General features: G+C 46.8%; 1 protein-coding gene across 1 annotated transcript; it reads right to left on the reverse strand.

The window, feature by feature from the left end:
- Positions 1 to 230: 230 nt before the first annotated feature.
- LOC142488298 (tyrosinase-like) lies at positions 231 to 21,686 on the reverse strand. Its single transcript, XM_075588670.1, has 4 exons — positions 20,892 to 21,686; positions 9,596 to 9,809; positions 9,110 to 9,251; positions 231 to 471 (listed from the first exon to the last, which is right to left on the reverse strand). Exons 1-4 carry the CDS (start codon positions 21,684 to 21,686, stop codon positions 231 to 233), a joined length of 1,392 nt encoding a protein of 463 aa, XP_075444785.1.
- Positions 21,687 to 22,441: the final 755 nt, after the last annotated feature.

The following is a 22,441-nucleotide window of genomic DNA, read 5'->3' on the forward strand; positions in this document are numbered from 1 at the left end:
ATAAAGACATACAATACAATACAAGTGGAAACAGGAGGCAGGTGAGCGCAAAAAGTTAAAGGCAGAGAGAAGAAAATGAGACGTCACTACAGGTTGGGTGCAATAGCAGACCAATTTATTAGCTGTAATCTCTGTGATCCCTGATATACTTCCTCTGGCTGCTGAGCTTGCTGCTGCTGCTCTTGTTACTGTTCTTCCTTGGACTGCTGTGGTTCTTCTTCCTGCTCCTATTATACCTCTTGCTGCGGTTCTGGCTGTGGTTCTTCCTGTTGCTCCTGACCTTGTGACATTTGACTTTTCTCATATATTGAATATGTGTATCCAAAATCGGTTGACTTCCGGAGGAGATCTTTGTGCCTATAACAAGGGAAGTACGGGGTGGAGCACTCGTTGGGGCCTTGTCCCAGCTGATTGTTGTCGGGATATGTATTAGGAGTTCCATTATATTTGGCTATCCATAACTCAAAGATCCTGCAAAAGAAAGGTGAGGATAACTGATGTCTTGCTATATGTGTCAAATAAATTCAATGTTCTCTACTAACCAACTCTCCACAAACCCACTGACAACCAGCCTGTTCTCCACTTAACCTACCCTAATCCAATCATTCAGCCACCTACTCTCCAGTAACCCACCCTCCAATGACCTGCTCTCTACTAGTCTGTTTTGTACCAACTTGCTCTTCTCTTACTGTCTCTACCAACCTGCTCTCCAACCTACACTCTATACTTTAACCAATCACAACTCCTCCCTATTCTACTTTGTCACCTAATGTAAAGCTCTAAACTTCAAACAACCTGCTGTCCACTCTAACCTTCTCTGGTCTCTCATCCAAACCTCCATTTGCAATCTACTATCTTCCCGTCTTTCATCCTCAATTTGCTCCTTATTCTCTTAGAAACATAGAATTTGACAGCAGAAACGCCCCCACTTTGCTCACTTAATTTGCCCATTCTCCTGACTGCAGTGGAAGAATTGTATGCTGTGTGATAATGGGTTGCAGACCTGTCTGAAACATGCAAATGTACCCACCGGTGTTTTTTTTTTTGCCGTTTCATACTTATGTAACAGGGCTGGCCTCAGTTGCCTCTCTGCCCTTGTCATGTAAGTCCTGATAGCTCAGTAGGCTGTGACAAGCTATTCCAAAGGGCATTGACACCCCTCATGCTATTCTTTGAGTGACTGGAGAGGTGGTGACATGGTGTTTGTGTGCAGCCAATCGTGGTGTAGGCATTGTTCCCTCCCCTTCCAGATCTCAGAGAGGAAGTGACAAATTATATGTCACGAGAGGGGGTGGCTGGCCCGGTAATAAAGGGGTTAACCCCCAGCTGGCCACACCCACCATCATGTGGGAGGTGAGGGGTTAACTATAAAAATGGTTAAATGTATTTTTATTCCCCTGCCTCAGTTCAATGTGTATTCCCCTTCGGTTGAAATGTATTTTCCTGATTACATATGTTTTGACTTTTACAATGGTTGCACCAAGCACCTACACTGGGATCAGGTCGGGAGGGAAAGGGTTAACTGTGTTAGTGTGTTTATAGCCCTTTGTTCCCCTTCCCGCCTTTTCACCCACTATTTGCCGGCACTGTTCATACGTCGCCATTGGAGCTCCATAGAAGTCTATGGAGATCGCGAGGTTTTTGGCCCTATACCCAGGATGACCAGCAGGTGGAGCCCGAGAAGACGAGTGGAGCTCCCCATTGAAATGAATGACGCAATGCATTTCAATGGGAAATACCTAGAGTCCGCTCTCCAGGAACTGAGTTGGATGCCTGACAATCCGCAGTATCTGAGTTCCGCTACTGTTTCAACGAAAAGAGCTTGATCGCTAAATTGCCGTGGGAACTCGGTTACGGCCAAGTTCACCATCAATTAAAGTTGGTAACTCCGGTTCTGGGGCAGCTAGCAATAAAATCCTTTTTGTCCCTAGCTCGTGGGGACCCCCTCACTCGACCCCAACAGGGTCTGACAGGCAATGGCCGTGAGAAAGGGTCGCGCCCACCACTAGGGTCGCTGCCATTGACCACAATGGCGGAGAAATGCCGCTAGGTTAAAACGGCTAAGTGTAAAGCTTTATAAACTTGAAATCCGTACCTCCGGTTCGGTGAGGGCTAGAGGACTGGGATTCGGCCACCGGGTAGTCATGCTTCTAGCATGATTGCATGGCAATTTCCAGCCCTCTCAGACTAAGCGAACGGAGAGTATTTCAGGTGTAAAGTTACGGTCACTGCCATTGGCCGCCATGAGGGAAAAGCCACTAGGTTCCAAAAACACCAAGTGTAAAATTGTGTAAACCTGAAACCATTATCTCCGGTTCGGTGCGGGCTAAAGGACTGGAATTTGGCCACCAGGTAGTCACCCCTCCGGCATGGTTGCATGGCCATTCCCAGCCCTCTCATGCAAACCGAAGGGAGTATGGTTAACTGTGTAAAGTCTGGTTGACTCCAATGGCAGAGTGAAATGCACTGATTTCCCATTGACTCCAATGGCGGAGAAAACCCCATTGTTCCCTATGGGGAATTAAAGGTAAAAGTCATAACTTCGGTTCGGTGGGTCGTACGAAGCTGAGATTTGGCCACCATGTAAAGTCACCTCCGGCATGAGGACATGGCAAATGTCAGCCGTCTCGGACCCACTGAACGGATTATATTTAGACATAAAGATTGTGAAATATATCATGTATCTTCATGCCTACAGTAAAGCCCGTGAAAGTTACTGGCCAATGAGGTATGTTAATGGCCAGGGGGGCAACATTGTGTCTACAGGGAATACCCTGAACAAAGTCTCCCCCACCCTGATTAAGTATTCTAGGGCGGGGAAGAGCAGGACGTGGGTACTTGTATTAAGTGCCATACTTCACACCTCTGGACAGAGTTTCCCAGCCTAGATACCCAAAAGGCAGACTTAGAGTCGCCAGCTTGTTAGTGTGGGGTGCTGAAAATGGGTTTCTGGCCAGAGTAATGTGCACATGTGCCAGCTACCTGGGGGCAGATACCTTTCTGCTTCCAACGTTAGCTGGCAAAAGGTAATTGGGCCCAAATAATTGTCATCCAATACCTGAGTCCCAATGTTAGGGATAGAGCCCAAATCACATATAAACGATTGCAAGCTTTGGGCCCATTGTTAACCTGAATCCTGGTTCTTTCATTGTTCCCTTCCTAAGTTTGTGTACTGTATATATTCGTTTGTTATTTGTCCAACATTGTGTGTCCACCTGTCTTTTAAGGAATAAAATCGCTTTATTATATCACAGTCGTATTCAATTCAACCCAGATGATTTGGTGTATATTATAACCCTGTAAGCTGCCGTGACATTGTAGTCCAAGTCTGGAGAGACTGGATGGGCTGTGAGTCTCTCCCATCCAGGATGAGTGTGCACCCTAGCCTCTATGGGCTTGGAGACCATCTAAATTCTACAGAGTCCTCAATACTAACAGAGGTCCAGCACATCCGGAGGTCTGGGGACCTTCCTCTATCCACCTGCATCCGCTGTGTGTACCATCTGCAGTGTCTGCAATAAAGCCCTTTGTTTTATATATCCCTGCCTGAATTGCAGTATATTGGGCAGGGGAGGGAATGAAGTCTGCTTTGGTGAGAGCTACTCTGGGATTTCTGAAGCTCACTGAAGCTGGAGGCGCTGTTACCATGAACGAAGTCTGAGTACATCAAAAGCTGTCCCTGTCCCCACAACAACACGGACATCTCGGCTCTCCTGACCCTTACAGGTATGCCAGCACCACAACCTCTTAGTAGCATCAGTATCATCTCCCAGAAGGAGGGGGGGGGGGAGCAGTGCTACAAATGGAGGTGCTGCTGAGATAAGGGACAGGCTTTCAGGGACTTTATGGCAGTCGCAGCAGCAGCAATGCAGCAGGAGTAAAAGAAAAGCCAGGGCCGGGGCCCCCGATGGTATGTACCAGGGACCCTTGGGCACCATGCACAGCAAATAAGGGCGACCCCCAGATGGGATGTTTCCGGGGAGTGTTGTTACCCTATCCACTATCCTTCCTCCTGAAAGGTTAGAATGTTGGGGCCCAGGGAACTTGCATTGTGCTGAAGCTCTCTGTGGTACCCGTTACTCAAAAAAGCACAACGTACTCTGCTGTGGGGGAGTCGCACCAGGATCAGTATCCTAGGGGTGTGACTCCCACCCTTATGTCATTCCCAAGATCATGTTCTGGGGGCATAACCAGTGGGAAATTTATCCCGGAAGCGTGAACCCCATCTCTCTGCTATAAACGGACAAGCTATTGCAGTGTATGCAGAGACTTATGCACCTGGCAGGCTCTGCACTTTTGAAAAAGGTCTTAAATGAGCAAGAAAATAAATGGGCCCCTGATGGTAAGTACCAGGGACCCTGTGTATCTGACTGTTCTAAATAATGTACTGTGTTCTAAAATGGCGGACACCGCGTGTTCACTGTTCTCAAGTTCTAAAATGGCGTTCCCGCCAGAAAAGCGGGACCGCATGGGCTGCAGTTCACTGCAAAAGTTTTCCAAACCAAGTTGCATCCTTTCGGCACCAAGCTTGGGCACCGCCCCTCAAGATGTCTGGCTCAGTCGGAGTTAATTCACAACCTTCTCAGCACCGCCCTGCCCTAATTCCACCCAGGGGAGGGGCAACCCCAACTACCAGCCAATGGAAGCCTTCCTCTACTATGGGCGGCGTCCCTACTCTGTCGTGCCTAGCTCAGTTCCAGAGGGTTAAGCTTGAGAGAAGACGTCTCTGTACAACCCTTCTATACTACCGCATGGCTACTAGCTCAGACTTGGAGACTATGGAGGCCAACAACTATAACCTCCCTGGCGGTTTCCTCGTGGTGCACTTTCATGGGCCGACTCATCTGAGATGAATTTGCCCACGCTACTGACAACCTGGAGGCCAGCCCAGTCTCCATGCGCGGTGCCAGGACTGTGGCACCTTCTATATGCAGCCTGCTAGTCCTGATAATTCTGCTCGGAGCACCCCTATCTTCGGTGCGAGTGCACCGGATGGTGTGGCCCATGCAGTGCTTAAACCGGCGGCTGAGGACCCAGTGGGCTCTGACCATTGCACCAGGATGCCCAAGTGGTCCGGTGCCAACGACACCTACCTATGAAGACCTGGCCCTCCTGCATTGTGGTACGGCCTATCCGGAGCTGTACAACGTGGGGCTAACCATGGGCCCATGAGCTCTATTGCCTACCCCAAGAGGTGCCAGTGTGACGGTGCCCGCTTCCAGCTTCCCTGAGACGCTGTCAATGGTCCCAGGACTGGGGCCTGTGAGTGGTGTGGATCCTGCGGGTGAGTGAACTGCCCCAGGAGTGTCGTGTGCGGTTCCCCAGGCTGGCCAGGATCAGGCAAGCTTCATACTATCGGTCGCCCAGGCGAGCGAATCGCCACGACATCGCGTCCTGGTGGAGGTGTCCCCAATCCGGATTTGAAGAAGACATGTCCAGCGGTGCGGGAGCTGTGGAGAAGAGATCGTCTCCTACCTGTTATCCGTGCCAACGTTCCCGGTCAGTCGTCTATCCAGCGGGCCGTGGTGTCTCCGTAGAAGTCCTGCACCTGCGGAAGATGGCATCGCGATATAGACCCTGCAGACGGAAGAACCTGTGGAGCCAGAACCAGTCCCTTACCTTCAGATGGGTGAGACTCCCCCTCCTTCCAACAGGTCTCAGATGCGGCCTATCAGGACGAGGAACCAGGCGGAACCTTGTTCGGTGTGCTGTAGAATGATGCAGCTCCGGTGTTGCCGGACGTGTCGTCATCCGGGCCGCCGGATGAGAAACCACTGCGGAATCTCGCGAGGTTGGTGCTATGTGAGGACATCACCAAGATGGCGCCAACGGAAGTGAAGAGGGTTCCTGAGCCGCTGCTGACTCCAACAGTTGGGAGATCGGGACTCAATCAGTGGATGCTCCGTGCTTTGTGGCCCAGTGCCCCGGAAGGGGTCACTGTGTTCCTGACACCACCTTGCCAGTACTTCCACAAGGCCATGGTAAGCCAGCTATATATGGATAGGTCTCCCTCACCGGCCCTGCCCAATTCTGCCCCTGCCCATGACACCACCGTCAATTTCACTCCCTCTGCCTCGTCCCATGCCACCCCTGTGCAGGACAATGCTTTATCCCCCAACGCTACACCTGGTGTTAGTGGGTGTATTAATGTTGATCCCATCACCTCTATCTTTGTATTTTCCATGTTCCCAAGTAGTAATGAGTCCCCGGGGTTATCCACCGACTTGCGGGATTGGGATAGTAAATCTGAGGAGTCAGATGGGCCACCACAAGCACCTATTTGCAGATGGGACCAAGTCCCCAGGGTCATTTAAATCATTCAGGGGGTCATCTAGATCATCCCAGCGGTCTAACACCTCCAGTGTGTCTGTCACAACTTGCGCACCCGCACTTACCTCCGCTCTGGCCCGACACCTGCTGGCAACCCACAGCACTGTCCTGCTCTGTCACGCGCCTCTCCCCGCACGCGCAGTGTGCTCCCCTCGGGAACGTCAGTCCCCGCTGACGCGCTGCGCAGGCGCAGACCCCGCACCGCGGGATTGGAGGGCAGGGGCGAGATACGTCACCGGCGTGTGAGCGACGAGTCAAGAGGAACTCATTAGTTCTGTGCTGCCAGCTGTTTCCTCCCTCCCGGCCTATCCCTGCTCCTCGCGAGGGTTACGCCTCCGCTCCACCCCCTGGGGTGATTGGTCCCTGCCTGCTAGTTATGCTCAGCTGTGCCACTGGCACTTCGGCTGAGCATAGACTCTGTTACCTGGTGTTTGTCTCTGCCTCCCTTGTATTGTTACCTTGTCCTAGTTCTGCTTACCCGTGTACCGACTCTGCCTGCCTTTGAAACCCTCGCTCTCTGGAACCCCAACCTTGGCTTGAACTTTGACCATCCGTATCTCTCCTGCCCTGACCCTTGGCTCTGGACTCCTACCATCCGCTCTTCTCCAGTTCGGACCTTGGCAATAGTACCTCGCTCGCTCTGGACCTCTCCCGCATCGGACACGGCAAGTATACGTTTACTCTCACTTCTCCTGCCCTAGACTCGGCCAGCAAGACTACTCTACATTCCGGACGGGGTCCCCGTGTCTGTGGCTGGTGGCTACTATCCCATCTCAGCACAGGGGTCTCGTCTAGTTTGTGGCGAGCACAGCGTAACAGTGTCGTCCCAAGTGCCCACCACTCCCAGTAGTCCGAGGCCTGAACCTTTGTCAGGGGAACCCCTTAAATGATGGGACCCCATGTTCCGGGGAAATGTCCCTAAAATGGATAGGACAAGGTTTGTATTAGTAATGGCCCTATCGTTGACCACTGGTGGCAGGAAGGCAAATTCTCTCCTGAGGATTAGGCAGAGGCCCTTCATAAGAGGATGGGTGAGATCAATTTAGGAGTAAGAATACCTAAGGGCCCCTCTATATTATACCAAGAGGTGGATCCCAATGACACAGGGTTTTGGGTACTACCTGGTCAAGGAGCTGGCCAGAAGAATTTACGACTGAGCCGGGCAGATAGAGCTATTAAGAACCGGTACCGGTTATCTCACGCTATGAATTTCCATATGTCCCAGAACCAATCATGCAGGAGATAGATGACAACAGGCATGATTGGTTGAGGTTAGCTGTCATGGAATATCTCCATGCTAAAACCAGCTACAAGGAATTTGTTACGGAGTCTCGTATCTGTGCCATTATGAGGAAATGGATTACTGGGACCAGTATTTTCAAAGATAGGGTAGAGGTTCGCCACGACACTGGTGGACAAGGTTTACTATGTCTCGGTTAAGGATTTTGAGGGATGGGCTATCAGAAAGCCGGATCCTAAGTAGTTTCCCTAGACTCTTCATATTGGAAGAGGGTAGTTATCCATCACTGTTATCAGTGGGTGATTGGGGTTCTACTGTGTTTGCATCGTGGGTATGTGTACCATTAATGTTGTATAGCCTGTCATTATTTTGCAGGCTCCAGAGTGATGGATGGTGCAATCATTGGTTCCAGTGAGGACATGGAAATTTCCACCCAGGGGAAAGTGTAACAGGACTGGTCCCTGTTGCCTCTCTGCCCTTGTCACGTAAGTCCGGATAGCGCTGTAGGCTGCGACAAGCTATTCCAAGGGGCATTGACCCCACTCATGCTATTCTCTGAGTGACAGGAGAGGAGGTGACATGGTGTTTGTGTGCAGCCAATCGTGGTGCAGGCACTTTGGCCTCCCTACCAGATCTCAGAGAGAAAGTGCCAAATTGTAGTCAGTTTGAGTCTGGAGAGACTGGAGGGACTGTGAGTCTATCCCATCCGGGATAAGCGTGCCCCCCAGCCCCTAGGGGGCAGGGAGACCATCAAAATTCTACAGACGCCTCAATATTAACAGAGGTCCAGCACATCCAGAGGTCTGGGGACCTTCCGCTATCCACCTGTTTGTACCATCGGCTGTGTCTGCAATAAAGCCCTTTGTTTTATATATCCCTGCCTGAGTTGCAGTATATTGGGCAGGGGAGGGAATGAAGTTTTCTTTGGTGAGAGCTACTCTGGGATTCCTGGAGCTCACTGAAGCTGGAGGCGCTGTCACCATGAACGAAGTCTGAGTACATCAAAAGCTGTCCCTGTCCCCACACCAACGCGGACATCTCGGCTCTCCTGACCCTCACAGGTATGCCAGCACCACAACATCTTAGTAGCAGCAGTAACATCTCCGAGAGAGAGGGGGGGGGGGGGGGGGGAAATCAGTGCTACACTTAGAATAACCTTATGTCTATCCCAATAAGTTTGTAATTCCCTGAATGTATTTGTTTCGACCTCCTCTGTTAGGTTATTACACAAATCCACCACTCTTTCTGTACCTCCTCACATTTCCCCATATCTGTCACCCTCCCGCTTCAGCGCAATTACCTCTTGTGCTAGAACTTCTCTTTATGAAACATGCTTAATACCTTTTGTTAATACCTTTTTTCTCTTCTCATCTCTCCTCCCCTCTAATATTTATCCTCTTCCTCTTCCTGTCCTCATGGCATCAATTGTGCCTCCCACAGGCAAATCATGCTGAGGAACATTTCGATACATCAAGCTACAGCCGAGGAAAGTATCTACAAAGGGTTTAAACTGCAGAGTTGATTTGTGCTGAAACTTACTTGTCAATGTAACAATGGTGCAGAACAAACATTGGGTCATTGCTGGATATTGGGACTTGGCTCATGGTCCCTCCCAGGTATATGTGGACTAGATTATGCATGTTAAGTTCTAAGGTCAGCCCATCTGATGCCCTCAGGAAACCTGAGCAGAGAGAGAACACAGAAGCATCAAAAGCCAGTTTGTATCATGTCCCTCTCTTACTGATCCCACCCCAGTCACTGGATCCCAGCTCTCCCTATTTCTGTCAGTAGGGTTATAAAGCAAGGTAATATAGGGGCAGGAATGCAATGGATATACAGATGGATCAATGTACAGTACGAGCTGCTAGAAACATTACATAGAAGTAAGAATCCATGACACATTGATTACAATTGGTGAGTTTCCACATATTCCAAAATGTACAGGGGAAAATATCTGTATAATTTCTATAAAACTTGTTCAGTCGTAACACATAAATTCAAACAGATTAAAAATTTGTATTTCACCTTCTAGGGCATTACGGAAGCTCCGTCTTGCTCTGCTGTTATATGGGGGTCTGTCGAAGTCTCTCCACTTGAGTGTGTCCTCCACATCTTGGAATGAGGGCAGCCTGTCAGCCAGAGGGTCGGTACCAGGTTTCCTGCGCAGCATTTCCATCTGATATTCATTCTCAACCACCGGACAGTAAGCATCATCGTAGTTATACCCGCTGCAGATGGACTGAGGAACAGAAGACACAGAGATGGTTATTCTCCTGTTGCCTATTTGCTATAATCCAGAATACTGCAGACCATGGCACGTATATGTTAATGCCCTCACAGGGCCAGCATAGGAAGAAGTCACAGGGCCATGTCAGGCATTGATTTGCAGTAAATGTAACTACATCTTTATTGAAAGAGAACCAACACTTCCTTAGGATTTGGACGATAGAGATACTGGGGCCTATGCACTAAGCCGCAATAAGGCGCTTTTTGCAAAAAAAGCCTACTGCGATTCAGTAAGCAGCGAAAAGTCGGCGATTAATATCACCCCCGGTATGAATTCCATGCAATAAAAATGCATTTACAGGCAACTTCATTTCCTTAGCGACTAACCGCTGCAGCAATGAAGGGGTTAACCACCAGTGCCATGCTTATTGTGGGTAGCGGGGGTGGGGGAAGGTGGTATTTGGCCCTTGGTGGGTGTTTAGGCCTTGCGGGGGGGGGGGGGGGGTTGCGGGTGGACTTAACCCCTTCATTACCTTACAGGTTAATACCGCTAAGGTAATGAAGGGGTTAACCCCTCCCGCTACACACCCGGTAGGCCTAAACACCCATCCTTGGGGCTACTACCCCCTTCACCCTCCCCCACTACCCACAATAAACACAAACACACACAACAGCCCTAGTACGCACCTCCTAGGCCCCAATAACCATAACAATATATAATAAACACCAATACACAACCCACCAACCCCCTGTGCCCCCACATAAAACCATTATTTTTTTTTATACACAGGATTAATACCCCAGGCCAGCAGGGGTCCCCGGGTGGTCATCGCGGGTGTCCGTAGGACCCACAGGGCACCCTGGGGGGTTCCCATTGGTGTCTGGGGGCCCTCGGGTTGCTCCCACAGGTGTCTGGGGGCCATCGGGTGGTCCTTGTGCGTGTCCGGGAGTCCTCGAGTGGTCCCCAGTGGTCCCTGCTGGCTTGCAGTACCATTCCTGTATTTAAAAAATAAATAAACATGGCCTACATTTCAATAAATACACCTCCCCCCCCCCCACCCCAAACAAATACAGTACAGTAATGGGCAAAATAACTATTTTCCAGATATGGATAATAGATTGTTTGCCCATTATTAAACACAACATTAGCCAGCCAGCATCAATAAAGTACATAAAAACCCTTCTACTTACCCCTGACAATATGAAGGTACCATAGTGTTCAATTGGAATATCCAGTAACTCTTGTCTCTAGACATTTTAAGACCCATCACTCTCAGGACCCTACATATCTTAAATATAAAGGTATTCAGGCTATACCCACTGACAGGAGGGGTGGAGATAGGATAAAGGTACACTCTAAAGAGACTTACTGGATATTCCAATTGAACACCATGGTCCCTATGGGGTTAAATGAAGAGCTTGATATTATATCACTCCTATAACCTCTTTCATGTGTATCTATTACAGCCTATCTATAAGAAGAATGCATCTTTTATTTCTATACCTGCGGTTGATATTTTGGACCATAATAATTTTTATTAAGTCCAAATAGTAACATCAATATTGGTTCTCTAGTTCTAAGTAATCCATTTGACTCTAATGATTACTTTTTTGTCATTCCAGACTCCCAAGGTTACAATATCTATTTGCTATAGAATCTTTCAAGTTATGTATAGTTAGAATTTTCAGCCAAATGTATAATTTCTGTGATTAGTTCTTTATAAGTGATTTTTGTAGGATGTGATCTTACATGTTCACTTTGAAGTAATTACAGCTGTTTGTTAAATTGCTTAATAGATCCACCAATGGGCTATGTGGTTGCTTAATTGTCTTGTAACTCCACGCCCATTTTCAAGTTGCATTTGGGTTTAAATAGCACACATTTCCAGTGTCAATCAAACCCTGATGAAGTATCTTTTATTATACGAAACGCGTTGGATAGGAAATAGATTGTGTGCTTTTTATTCCATTTTTACTTTACATATATATCTTGCTATTTAGTAGTTTTTATAACAAATTCGCATTTTTGGTGCTTTTTTGCACTTATTCATACAAACATTGGGCGGAGCAGTGCAGTGTTCTATGTCTGCAGCTTTATTGTGAGTCTGTTGAATCTTCCATTGTGAAACAACGTGACCACTGGACACATCATTCTGGGAGCGGGTGCCTTACCTGACCGGCACAAGCTGAGGGCAGTTAGCCGGGAGCGGGTGCATTCCCTATCTGGTGGTGAGTGGAGCCAGGCGGGAAGTGGATCAGCTGGTCTACACTGCAAACTACTGAGACGTGAACTGCCTGCACTGACGAGCTGAGAGCGGTTGCTTTCCCTATCGGCATTGCCTGAACCACAGCACTGCTACTTTTTTTTGCCCTTGCTAACAGCTACATTTACAATGCACAAGGAGATTCTGGTAACTTTACTGCCGGCACTGACGACCTGAGAGTGGGTGTAGGAGCCTCTGGTAACTTTGTATCGTTTCAATTTTATGTTTGCTAAACTAATCTAGTGCTTTTTCATAGCACTCATTTGTGTTTCTTTTATTTCTATATAAAATATTTTTCTATTTTGGAACATGTTTTTTTGCTCTGGTATCTTTTTCTTTAAATTTGCACTATTGGATGTTTTGAGCCATCTTTATATACCTGCTGCATTTTTCATGGTCCTGGTTACATATTGATATATTTTTATATTCCTACCACTTTGAGCACCTGACTGTGGTAGTTTAACATAGTTGATTTAGAGCGCACTACACTACCCCTTTTTTCCCCTCACTGTAAGTGTATGTACACTAAACAGTGAATGCAACGTATTTGAAAGATTTTTATAGTGTATGTCAAAGATTTACAGTAGCCTTGGTTTCGGGCATCGACAATGGGTAAGAGGTTCCCCGTGGTGGCATAGTACCCGGAAGCAGATCAATGGGACAATTGAACGGACGATGTAGAGGAAGAACCTCAGATTTAACCTTATCAAACACGTCCCGGAACTCGGCATATTCCTCAGGCAATTGTACCTTTTCCTCAGACACGGTGGTACCCCCAATACTACTTGCTTCCATAATGCAGTTCTTGGTGGAGAAATAGCTCCATTGAATGGGTTCCTTGTTGAGCCAGTCCATCCGGGGGTTATGAATCTGTAACCAGGGAAGACTGAGAATCACGCTAATGTGTGTGAATAACGTTGAGTTGTATCTTCTCCAAGTGATTAACCTCAGTTTTAAGATGAAGTTCCTCCGTCTCAAGTGAGATAAAAGCCGGCTGAAGAGGTCTTCCATCAATGACTTCACGGGCAATGGGACTTCTTTTACGCCTGATAGGAATCACATGGCGCTCCGCGAATCCTTGATCTATGAAATTACCGCCAGAACCTGAATCAAGGAAAGCAAGCGTAGAAACTTGGAAGCCCTCCCCAAAGAGAGTGATAGGTAGAAGAATGCGAGGAGGGTTGTCAGCAGAAATAGGGGAAAGAGAAAGCGTTCCCAATGAGACTTCCCCTGACGATGAGACAAAAGCTGTGTGCAAATGATGTAGTTCAGTTTTATCTCGAGGAGGTACAAGTACCAGAACCTTCGGAACATTAACCCTAATGAAACAACATTTACGGTACAAACATTATACAGAATTCAGTAAAATGGATAAGAAGAGGAAATTAGATGACCCTAGTCACCCCAGTCTCAGTGCGGGACTGTCGCGCCCAGATAAAGGACAAACATTGGAACAGTGTTTGGACAAAATCAAGTCATGGGACATAAATCATCTTAAGGCAAGTGCAATTCATTATAAAATAGGAGAAATTATAGCTGTGGACAACCAGCCTTTTTCTATTGTTGAAAATGTTGGATTTATTAATCTTCTCCACACATTGGAGCAGCGATACAAAATATTTTTTTTTACGCAAAACATTATTCCATCAATATACGATAAATGTGTTGCCAAAATTCAAGATTTGATGAACATTGACAATTCACCAAACAATTTCATCTCCTTGACATCCGACAGCCTCAGTGGGATAACCACATAGATTTATTGCCTATAAATAGGCAACAAGGCCACTTTCCATTTGCCGGGTCTGGGTAATGTCCGGGTAGTTGGGAAGACGCCGGGTACCGGGTAATTCTGGGTACTCGGTACATAGTCTGTGCAAAGGGATTCACTTTGCCATCTGGCGGATACACACAGAATTTCACCCAAAAAAATCACAATCAAGGAAATCAACAACAGGAAACATAGGTTTGATTGGCTGCCTTCGTGGAAGATTAACGAGTAAATGCCGAGGGGAATACAGCAGACGAAAACGGCTGAGAAAAATGATCGGATAATGGGCGCTGCATCTGTATTACACAATAAGCAATAAATCTATTGATTTGTTACTGTGGTAAACTATGCCCAAAATGGGGGCAAGGATTACCACAATGGCAATAAATTGCCAACTTAAAAAAATCCAAAAAATAAAATACATTGCAATTAAATAAAAACAAACATTTGCAAAAAAATGCATTGCTTGTCAATGTGGTTATCTATACCCTCAAAGGGAGATAGATAAACACATTGCCAATCAATGGGCAACCAAAAAAGAATGCACACAAATACAATACAAGTCTTTCTTTCCTTCTCATCCAACAGCGTCGCCAACTCTTAAATCACGATGCAATGATCCTCATCAGCATTTGGGAAGAAGTCCATGATACTCAGTTTGCAGAGGAGGCCCTGGTGAGTAGATCTTCTTTATTTTCTTCTTTCTTGTCTTTAACAGGTCCAGCATATTGATCGGCTGCCTTCTTGCAGTCAAATGAGACGCGATAGGCCTTATATAACTGTCTGACTGTACATCCACCAATCCGATTGCTATCTCGATCTGTATGGCATTTTCCTAACAAACAATGTCTGACTTGTGATAACTATTTCTGAATACGGTGATAACACAAATGTCAGGCCGTGAGGTAGGAACTTGCCAACCCAATCGATATGGTAGTGATCTTATCAAAGCTACCTGAATAGGCCCCATGAACTTTTCCACTTTGTTTAATCCTTGCTACATTTGCAATCTTAAGGAAATAGCGAGTGTGACGATGAAGGGGTACCGAGGCCAGTAAATAAAGGTATTATGCCCGGCTGGGTGCCCCTGAGCCTTATTAGGAAATATAGATCTTCAGCTCTGCGACTCAGTAATGGCAGTATCACTGTGCTTTTAATAAAAATGTCTGTGCGTCTCCCACCAGGTACAAGGTGGCGAGAATATTGTTATTTCTACTGTAAAATGTATTTCAATACTGTGGCAGTGTTTCCCTGTAAACCACGCAAAGGAAAAATGGTTTTAAAACCCAGCAGCCCACAGCACAGTGCACGGCTGTTAGCTAACTTCTGCTAGGAAGGTCCTAGCGCGCTGAGTTTGCTGTGAGTGCTGGTGGGGTAAAATCATGAAAAAAGGTTATAACGCAATTTTTATAAAGTTTTATAAAAATTGATGAATGAATGTCCCCCTATTTTAATTGTTCCAACATTATAGGCGTAAGGGGATTTTCATTCCGACGGCCGTAACAGAGGGAAACACTTAAGTTGTAATTACTGTACTTTAGAAGTGTATATCAGGAAACTCCTGTGAGGGGGGCAATGCATATGTAACTCTGACTTCTAAGACACCACCGCTGGTTAGGTTCCACAGTGTCTGAAAAAGTCTGTAGTTGAAAAGAGTTTGCCGACTAAAGTGTGAAATGGGGAGGGGTGATCCAAGTACCCCATCTTAGCAAATGTCCGGGCAACTGGCCTAGATGTCCGGCCAGGTAAAGGAGTTTGGACTGGTATGCTAAGCGGCAATAGTGCGAGGTTCGGGCATGCCCTTAGCAAACTAAGAGGTCCCTCTGCCAGGTTTTCCAAGTATGGGCAACTCTGGGATAGGTGGGAATATTATTCCCACGAACGATATTGGCTGCAGAGGTTACAGATAGGGATTCTTACTGTATAAGAATCCTTGCAGCCAATCGGGAGTCAGATTAATCTAACCTGGATTTTAAACTTTGCAACATCGTAACCCAAGTCAAGAGTTCGTAAGAACTAAGGAATCCAGAACCAATTCTACGGCGGTAGAACGAAGTAAGCAGCTGCAGAGGAGAAACAGGGGTTGCGAGAGGCGCCCCTATCCAAAGACTGTTTACGGCTCTGTTTGCGCACAACTCCCGCTCCTGGGAAATTGTGCTTAGAGACTCCATTTCTAAAGATTTCGTTCTGGGAATAGAAGATTTCGTTTTGACCCGTCCCAGCAAGTGTATTTCAAGTGGTTTTTGTAAACTAAGCTGCGTATGTTCATTCTGTAAATAAATTACAATTTATTTTGTCTCTTGCTTTGCTCAATCAAAGGATCCGGGTATTTTGGTGTTAAAAGCATTGGTCTCCCGTGACAGCGAGTCCCTCTTTGTACTACTCCCTACAGTTCTTATGGCTGGAAAAACAGAGATAAGTGAACAGTATCCATCTGGTACCTGACCTTTGAGGTTGAAGATGAAGTACCTGACGTAGTGCACCTCAGCAGCAGACAACAAATTTGGGGGCCTATGGAGCAAGCTCCGATAAGTCACTTCTCGCCACGTTTTCCCCAAAAAAGCCTACTGCTATTCATTAAACTTCAATAAGTGAGATTTTCGCCAATTTTTTTAGCGAGTAAAAAAATTCGGCAAGCACGCGTCGAAAAATCACTTCGCCATGTTTTCAAACTCGTGCTATTCTAATAGCCCCGAATAGCTTCTCAGGAATATTCGCCAATCTAGAATCGAGATTTCCTCTCCAAATCGCCTTGCCACAAAAAGTTGGCAAGAAGGTGGGGAGAAGTGGCGAGGCGGCACTTAGAAAATAAAATGCATTTTTCCTACATCGGATTGATGCCAGGAGAATCTGGAGCTGATATCCATTAATATCAGCACCGGAGACCCGCGGCATGAATCGGATGCATGAAAAATGCATTTACAGGCAACTTCATTACCTTAGCGGCTAACCGCAATGAAGGGGTTAACCACTAGTGCCAGGCTTATTTTGGGTAGCGGAGGTGGGTGAAGGTGGTATTTGGCCCTTGGGTGTTTAGGCCTTGCGGGGGGATTGCGGGTGGACTTAACCCCTTCATTACCTTTAGCGGTTTATACCTCTAGGGTAATGAAGGAGTTAACCCCTCCCGCTACCTACCCAGTAAGCCTAAACACCCATCCTTGAGGATACTACCCCCTTCACCCACTCCCGCTACCCACAATAAATACAAACACACACAACAGCCCCACTACCCACCTCCAAGGCTCCCAATAAACCCTTACAATATCTAATAAACAACAATACACAACCCACCTACCCCTGTGTCCCCACATAAAACCATGATTTATTTTTTTACACACATGATTAATACCACAGGCCGGCAGGGGTCCCCGGGTGGTCCCCATGGGTGTCTGGGGGCCCTTGGGTGGTCCCCGCTAGGCTTTGTGGGCCTCCAGGTGGTCCCCGTGGGTGTCTGTGGGCCTCAACGGGGTCCACGGGTGGTCCCCACGGGTGTCTTGGGGTCCCCGAGTCATCCCCACGGGTGTCTGGGGGCCCTCAAGTGGTTCCCGTGGGTGTCTGTGGGCCCTCGGGTGGTCCCACTGGGTCCCCATTTCCCCCACAGCTTTGGGGTCCCCGGTTTCTGCCCGAATATGTCCGTGGGGCCTCAGGTGGTCCCCGTGGGCGTCCCGGGGTTCTCGGGTGGTCCCCGTGGGTCTCCGCTGGCCTGCGGTACCAATCTTGTATTTAAAAAAATAAACATGGCCTACATTTCAGTAAATACACGCCCCTCCCAAACACACAGTAATGGGCAAAATAACTATTATCCAGATATGGATAATATATTATTTGCCCATTATTAAACACAACATTAGCCAGGCAGCATAAATAAAGTAAATTAAAATCGTACGACTTACGCCTGCCAATGTGAAGGGCATCATCGTCAGCATACTGCAGGGCCATGTCCTCCGATGTCAGCGAGAATACATAACAAAATGCAATCTAATGTCCCCTAGCCCCTTAATCACTGTGGAGGTTAATAACCGCTATAGTAATTAAGGGGCTAACCCACATTCCCTGCTACACACCCGGGAGGCCTAACCACCCACCACGGACCCACTATACCCACCCTTCACCCTTTTATTAGTACAGTGGGTACATCATGCTCATAAACTATGTGCATGATTTACCACTATAGCAAGAAATGGTGAAGGAATAAAAAAACAATACCAAATAATAAAACACATAACATTGCCAAATAAAACACATTACATAGCCAACTAAATACATAACAAATGGCAATAAAACAATTGAATGGCACAGTGGGTACATCATGTCCATATAATATGAGCATGATTTAACACTATGCCAGTCAATAGTCAACTTTAAAAAAAAAAACAATCAAAAACAATCTCCTATGCATTCCAAACAATCACAAAATTAAAACAAATTAAGAAGTAAACACAACAAAATGAACACCAATCAATTAATCAAATCCAAAATAAAGACCAGAATAAACAATTAAACCACCAAAACAAAACCATGATTAAATAAAATAAATATCCAAATAAACTGAATCAAACACCAATCAAAAGCCAGAAATAAACAATTTAAAACACCACCAAAAATGTTAGCATACTAACTACAAAACACAAAATAAAGAGCCTAATAAAAAAATCAAATTACCAATATACTGTACATGTAAAATACATAAAAGCAAGCATTTGTCAAAACAACCATTGCTTGTCCCTGTGTGTATGTATATCCATGGAGACATACATACAGTGGCAATGAATTTTTATTTTTTATAAAAATGTTTAACCAGGGAGTAATACAGTACATTGAGAGTTACCTCTCATTTCCAAGTATGTCCTGGGCACGGAGTTATAAAAAATACATGGTTACATTAAAGAACAGGGGTATAAAAAAAAATTAAATCACAATAAAAATAAAATTGAAAAAAACCTGTAAAATAAAAATAACATACATTCAATATTTTTCCTTACCTTTTAGATGGCTTCACCCTCTTATTCCCGTGGTCACCGTATGCTCACGATCCACAGAAAAAAAAATCCAAAGTCCTTTTCTTTATTTTCTTCTGTAAATTGTAATCCATTTTCGTCATGACCCGGGCACCCCCAGACACCCGCGGGGACCGTTGTGGCCCCATTAGGGCCCACGGACACCCACGGGGTCCACCTGGAGGCCTAGTGGGGACCACCCGAGGTCCACAAGACACCCGTGGGCACCCCCCGGGGTGCACTGTGTGGCCTGCGGACACTCGTCTTGACCACCTGGGGACCCCTGCCGGCCTGGGGTATTAATAGTGTGTGTAAAAAAATAAATATTGGTTTTATGTGGGGGCACAGGGGGTGGATGGGTTGTATATTGGTGTTTATTAGATATTGTAATGGTTTATTGGGGGCCTAAGAGGTGGGTAGTAGGGCTGTTGTGTGTATTTGTGTTTATTGTGGGTAGTGGGGGTGGATGAAGGGGGTTTTAGCCCCAAGGATGGGTGTTTAGGCCTACCGGGTGGGTAGCTGGAGGGGTTAACCCCTTCATTACTAATGGTAATGAAGGGGTTAACTCCACCCGCAACCCCCCCCCTCCCCGCAAGGCCTAAACACCCATAAAGGGCCAAATACCACCTTCACCCACCTCCGCTACTCACAATAAGCATGGCACGGGTGTTTAACCCCTTCAATGCCTTAGCGGATATCTGCTAAGGTAATAAAGCTGCTTTAATGTAATTTTTCATAATAGTGAGCGGGAGCAGGGGGTCTCCTGAGCTGAACCGCTTTTATTTCAGCCTCGGGGACCCCCTGCTTCGCGAGTTACAGGCCCTGGTATAAATCACCCTGTTATGTCACGCGGACCCTTTAAAAATGGTGGCGCTACCGGCACCCGATGCCCCTTACTAGGGCCTATAACTCGGGAAGCAGTGAGTCTCCTGAGCTGAACCGCTTTGATTTGAGCCTCTGCTCAAATAGAGAGACCCCCAGCTCCCGCACACTATTAGGAAAAATTAAATTAAAGCAGCTTCATTACAATTGCAGATAGCCGCTATTGAAACAATTTTTTTAATGGTTTAACTTTGTGTTCTAATACTAGTGTCGATGAGCAGGGTGTCTCAGGAGCAGAACCGCATGGATTTGAGGTCCTGTGACCCCCTGCTTCCCGAGATACAGGCCCCGTTATGGGGTGCTGGTATCTCCTATGCATGTAAATGTCCCGATCACGTGACCATGGGAATCAAATGCATAGGAGATACCGGCACCCCATAACGAAAGTCCCTACAGCTGCAAGCTGGTCCGGGGCCGCAGTTTGCCGCATGGACGTCCGTCCAGCAGTATAGCAGTGCAGTGACTGATAAGGGCAAGAGTCCCTATCTGGGGCCTTCCCTACAACACTTAGCAGGTTGTGACTCAGGGCCTAAGGGGCAAGGTCTGGCCTAATCCAGGAAGCTGCTGCTCCCTGGACACTACCTTCCAGCTTGCCGCCTCCTTTAGCTCTGGTTCGCGGGCTCTCCACCCACGGAGGATTTCCTGCTCCTTCAGGCTACTTCCAGCCATTGGCTGGATCAGCCTACGTGATCTCCCTCCCCCCCGAGGATTCTGGGACTCGTAGTCCCGCTTCAGTCTATGCGGAGCCAAATCCAAGGTGGCCTCCGCACTTGCCACACTGCGCATGCGCACCCCTCTCAAAGACGGCCGCCCCCTGCCATGTCCCCGATTGTACGGAACTCCGCGGAGCAGCAAAGGAGCTATCCCTCACCGGAGGTAAGGAGGGGCAATCTGCTACACACTATAACTATAAAATTACATGCCTCATGTTTGGTATTCATGGACACATAGGCAAAACATTTATTTAATATCTCTGCTTTCTCCTTATCACTAATAATCTTCTTGCCGATTGAACCCTGAAAGGGGCCTCTGTTCTAATCCTTTCAGTATTCATGTACTTGAGATTGATGTTACTTTCCATTGCAATCCCTTTCTTTATTTCTATTTTTTGCCATTCTGATGGCCCTTTTGCCATTTCTTTTGGATGTTATACTGTATATTAGAAATAAAACATCACTCACACTCCAGGAAGCAAAGTAGGAATATGGGTTAAGGATCGCCTGCACATCGTTATCTCCCATGAAGTCATTAGTACAGATTGAGCAGTTCTTCTCTCCGCGCCAATCATAATATGGAAGAGCAAAGTCTTCATCACTGGTCAAGAGCTGGATTTGTCTCTCTAAAAAGAGAAGACCTAGACGATGCCAGCCAGGAAAAGCAGGGCCTTGATGGGCATAGCTACGTGACCAATCAAAGGAGCTGTTCATCATGATTGGCTTCATAGAGTAGTAATGAATCCATGCAAAGACATTATAGATTGTAGCATCCACAAAGCGATATGTGTCTCGGTGGTGTCTGTCTCCAGTGGTCAGGACAACAAAGTCTTTGCTCTTTGTGGTTTTCGCTAGTGCCAAATAACTAAAGACTCTTTTCCTCTCCAGTAATGACAGCTCCCGGATCTCTCTCCGAACCACAGTCTTTTTCCGATCACATTTCTCTCCATGGTAGCCGTATCTGCAGTCACCGCAGTTGAAACCACTGTAGTTTCCTTTGCATTCACATGTTTTGTCATAATAGTGATGGGGCCAGTCCAGGCGGTCATCGTCATACTGGGGAACTTTACCAGCTGCAAATGGGACAAATACCACCCAGTTCCGACATTGACCTCTCCCTGAGAGGGAACCACAGGGGCTTCCATCCTTCCAAGCCGGGCAGCAGCTCTTTCTCCTTATTGCTTCATCTGTGGTGCAGGCTCTGGGGAACTGGCTGTGCACTGCGCTGAGACAGAGGGTGAGGAAGGTACAGAGGAGAATCATGTCTTCCTACAGTTACCAGCGATCCTATGTGTGGAGAGAGAGAGAGAGAGAGAAAGAGAAGGTTATAGATGACTTTCTGAGACCAGGAAACAGAGAACATGTCTGAAGCCAGCGGTGGAGAATTGGGCATTCGTGAGAGGAAGGATATTTGGTATTGCAATAAATATATAAAAGTGATGTAAATTACATAACTACATATTAACATATATCTACATCTATTTATAAATGAGTTTGTTAGCATTTGTTTTGGGTCAGTGCTTGGGAATGGAGCAAGGAAAGTGAGGTGGGGAGGTTGAGGGAAAGAGCACGGAGATTAGGAGGAGCTGTGTTCATGAAGACATCTGAACAAGTTAATTTCCTGAGGGGATTTACCAAAGAAAAGGGTCACCCTGAGAAAGAGGTCGTAACTGAAGCAGAAGAATATTTACACCCCCGTCTCTCCTTCATTGCCTATATACTGTACGTTTATCTTTAACGTGGTGTTTGGTCACCTAATCTCATGTGTGGCCGGCGTGCTTTACTTTCATTTACTATGCCAGGCCTATAAAATATAAATGGTGTACTCCATGTCTCAGGTGGGGGATCAACTAAAAAAGTGACCGCAAAGCGGAAATAACAGGAATGTAGATGGAAATAAATCCCGCTATCATTGCTGGAAATTCATCTTTCAGTTCACCTGGTTATTATTTCTGTGACGTTGTCGCATTTCCCACGCTCTCCCGCTGATACATCTCACATTGTGATGGTGACTGCCC

This window comes from Ascaphus truei, chromosome 2 (assembly GCF_040206685.1).
Source record: "Ascaphus truei isolate aAscTru1 chromosome 2, aAscTru1.hap1, whole genome shotgun sequence".
NCBI lineage: Eukaryota > Metazoa > Chordata > Amphibia > Anura > Ascaphidae > Ascaphus > Ascaphus truei.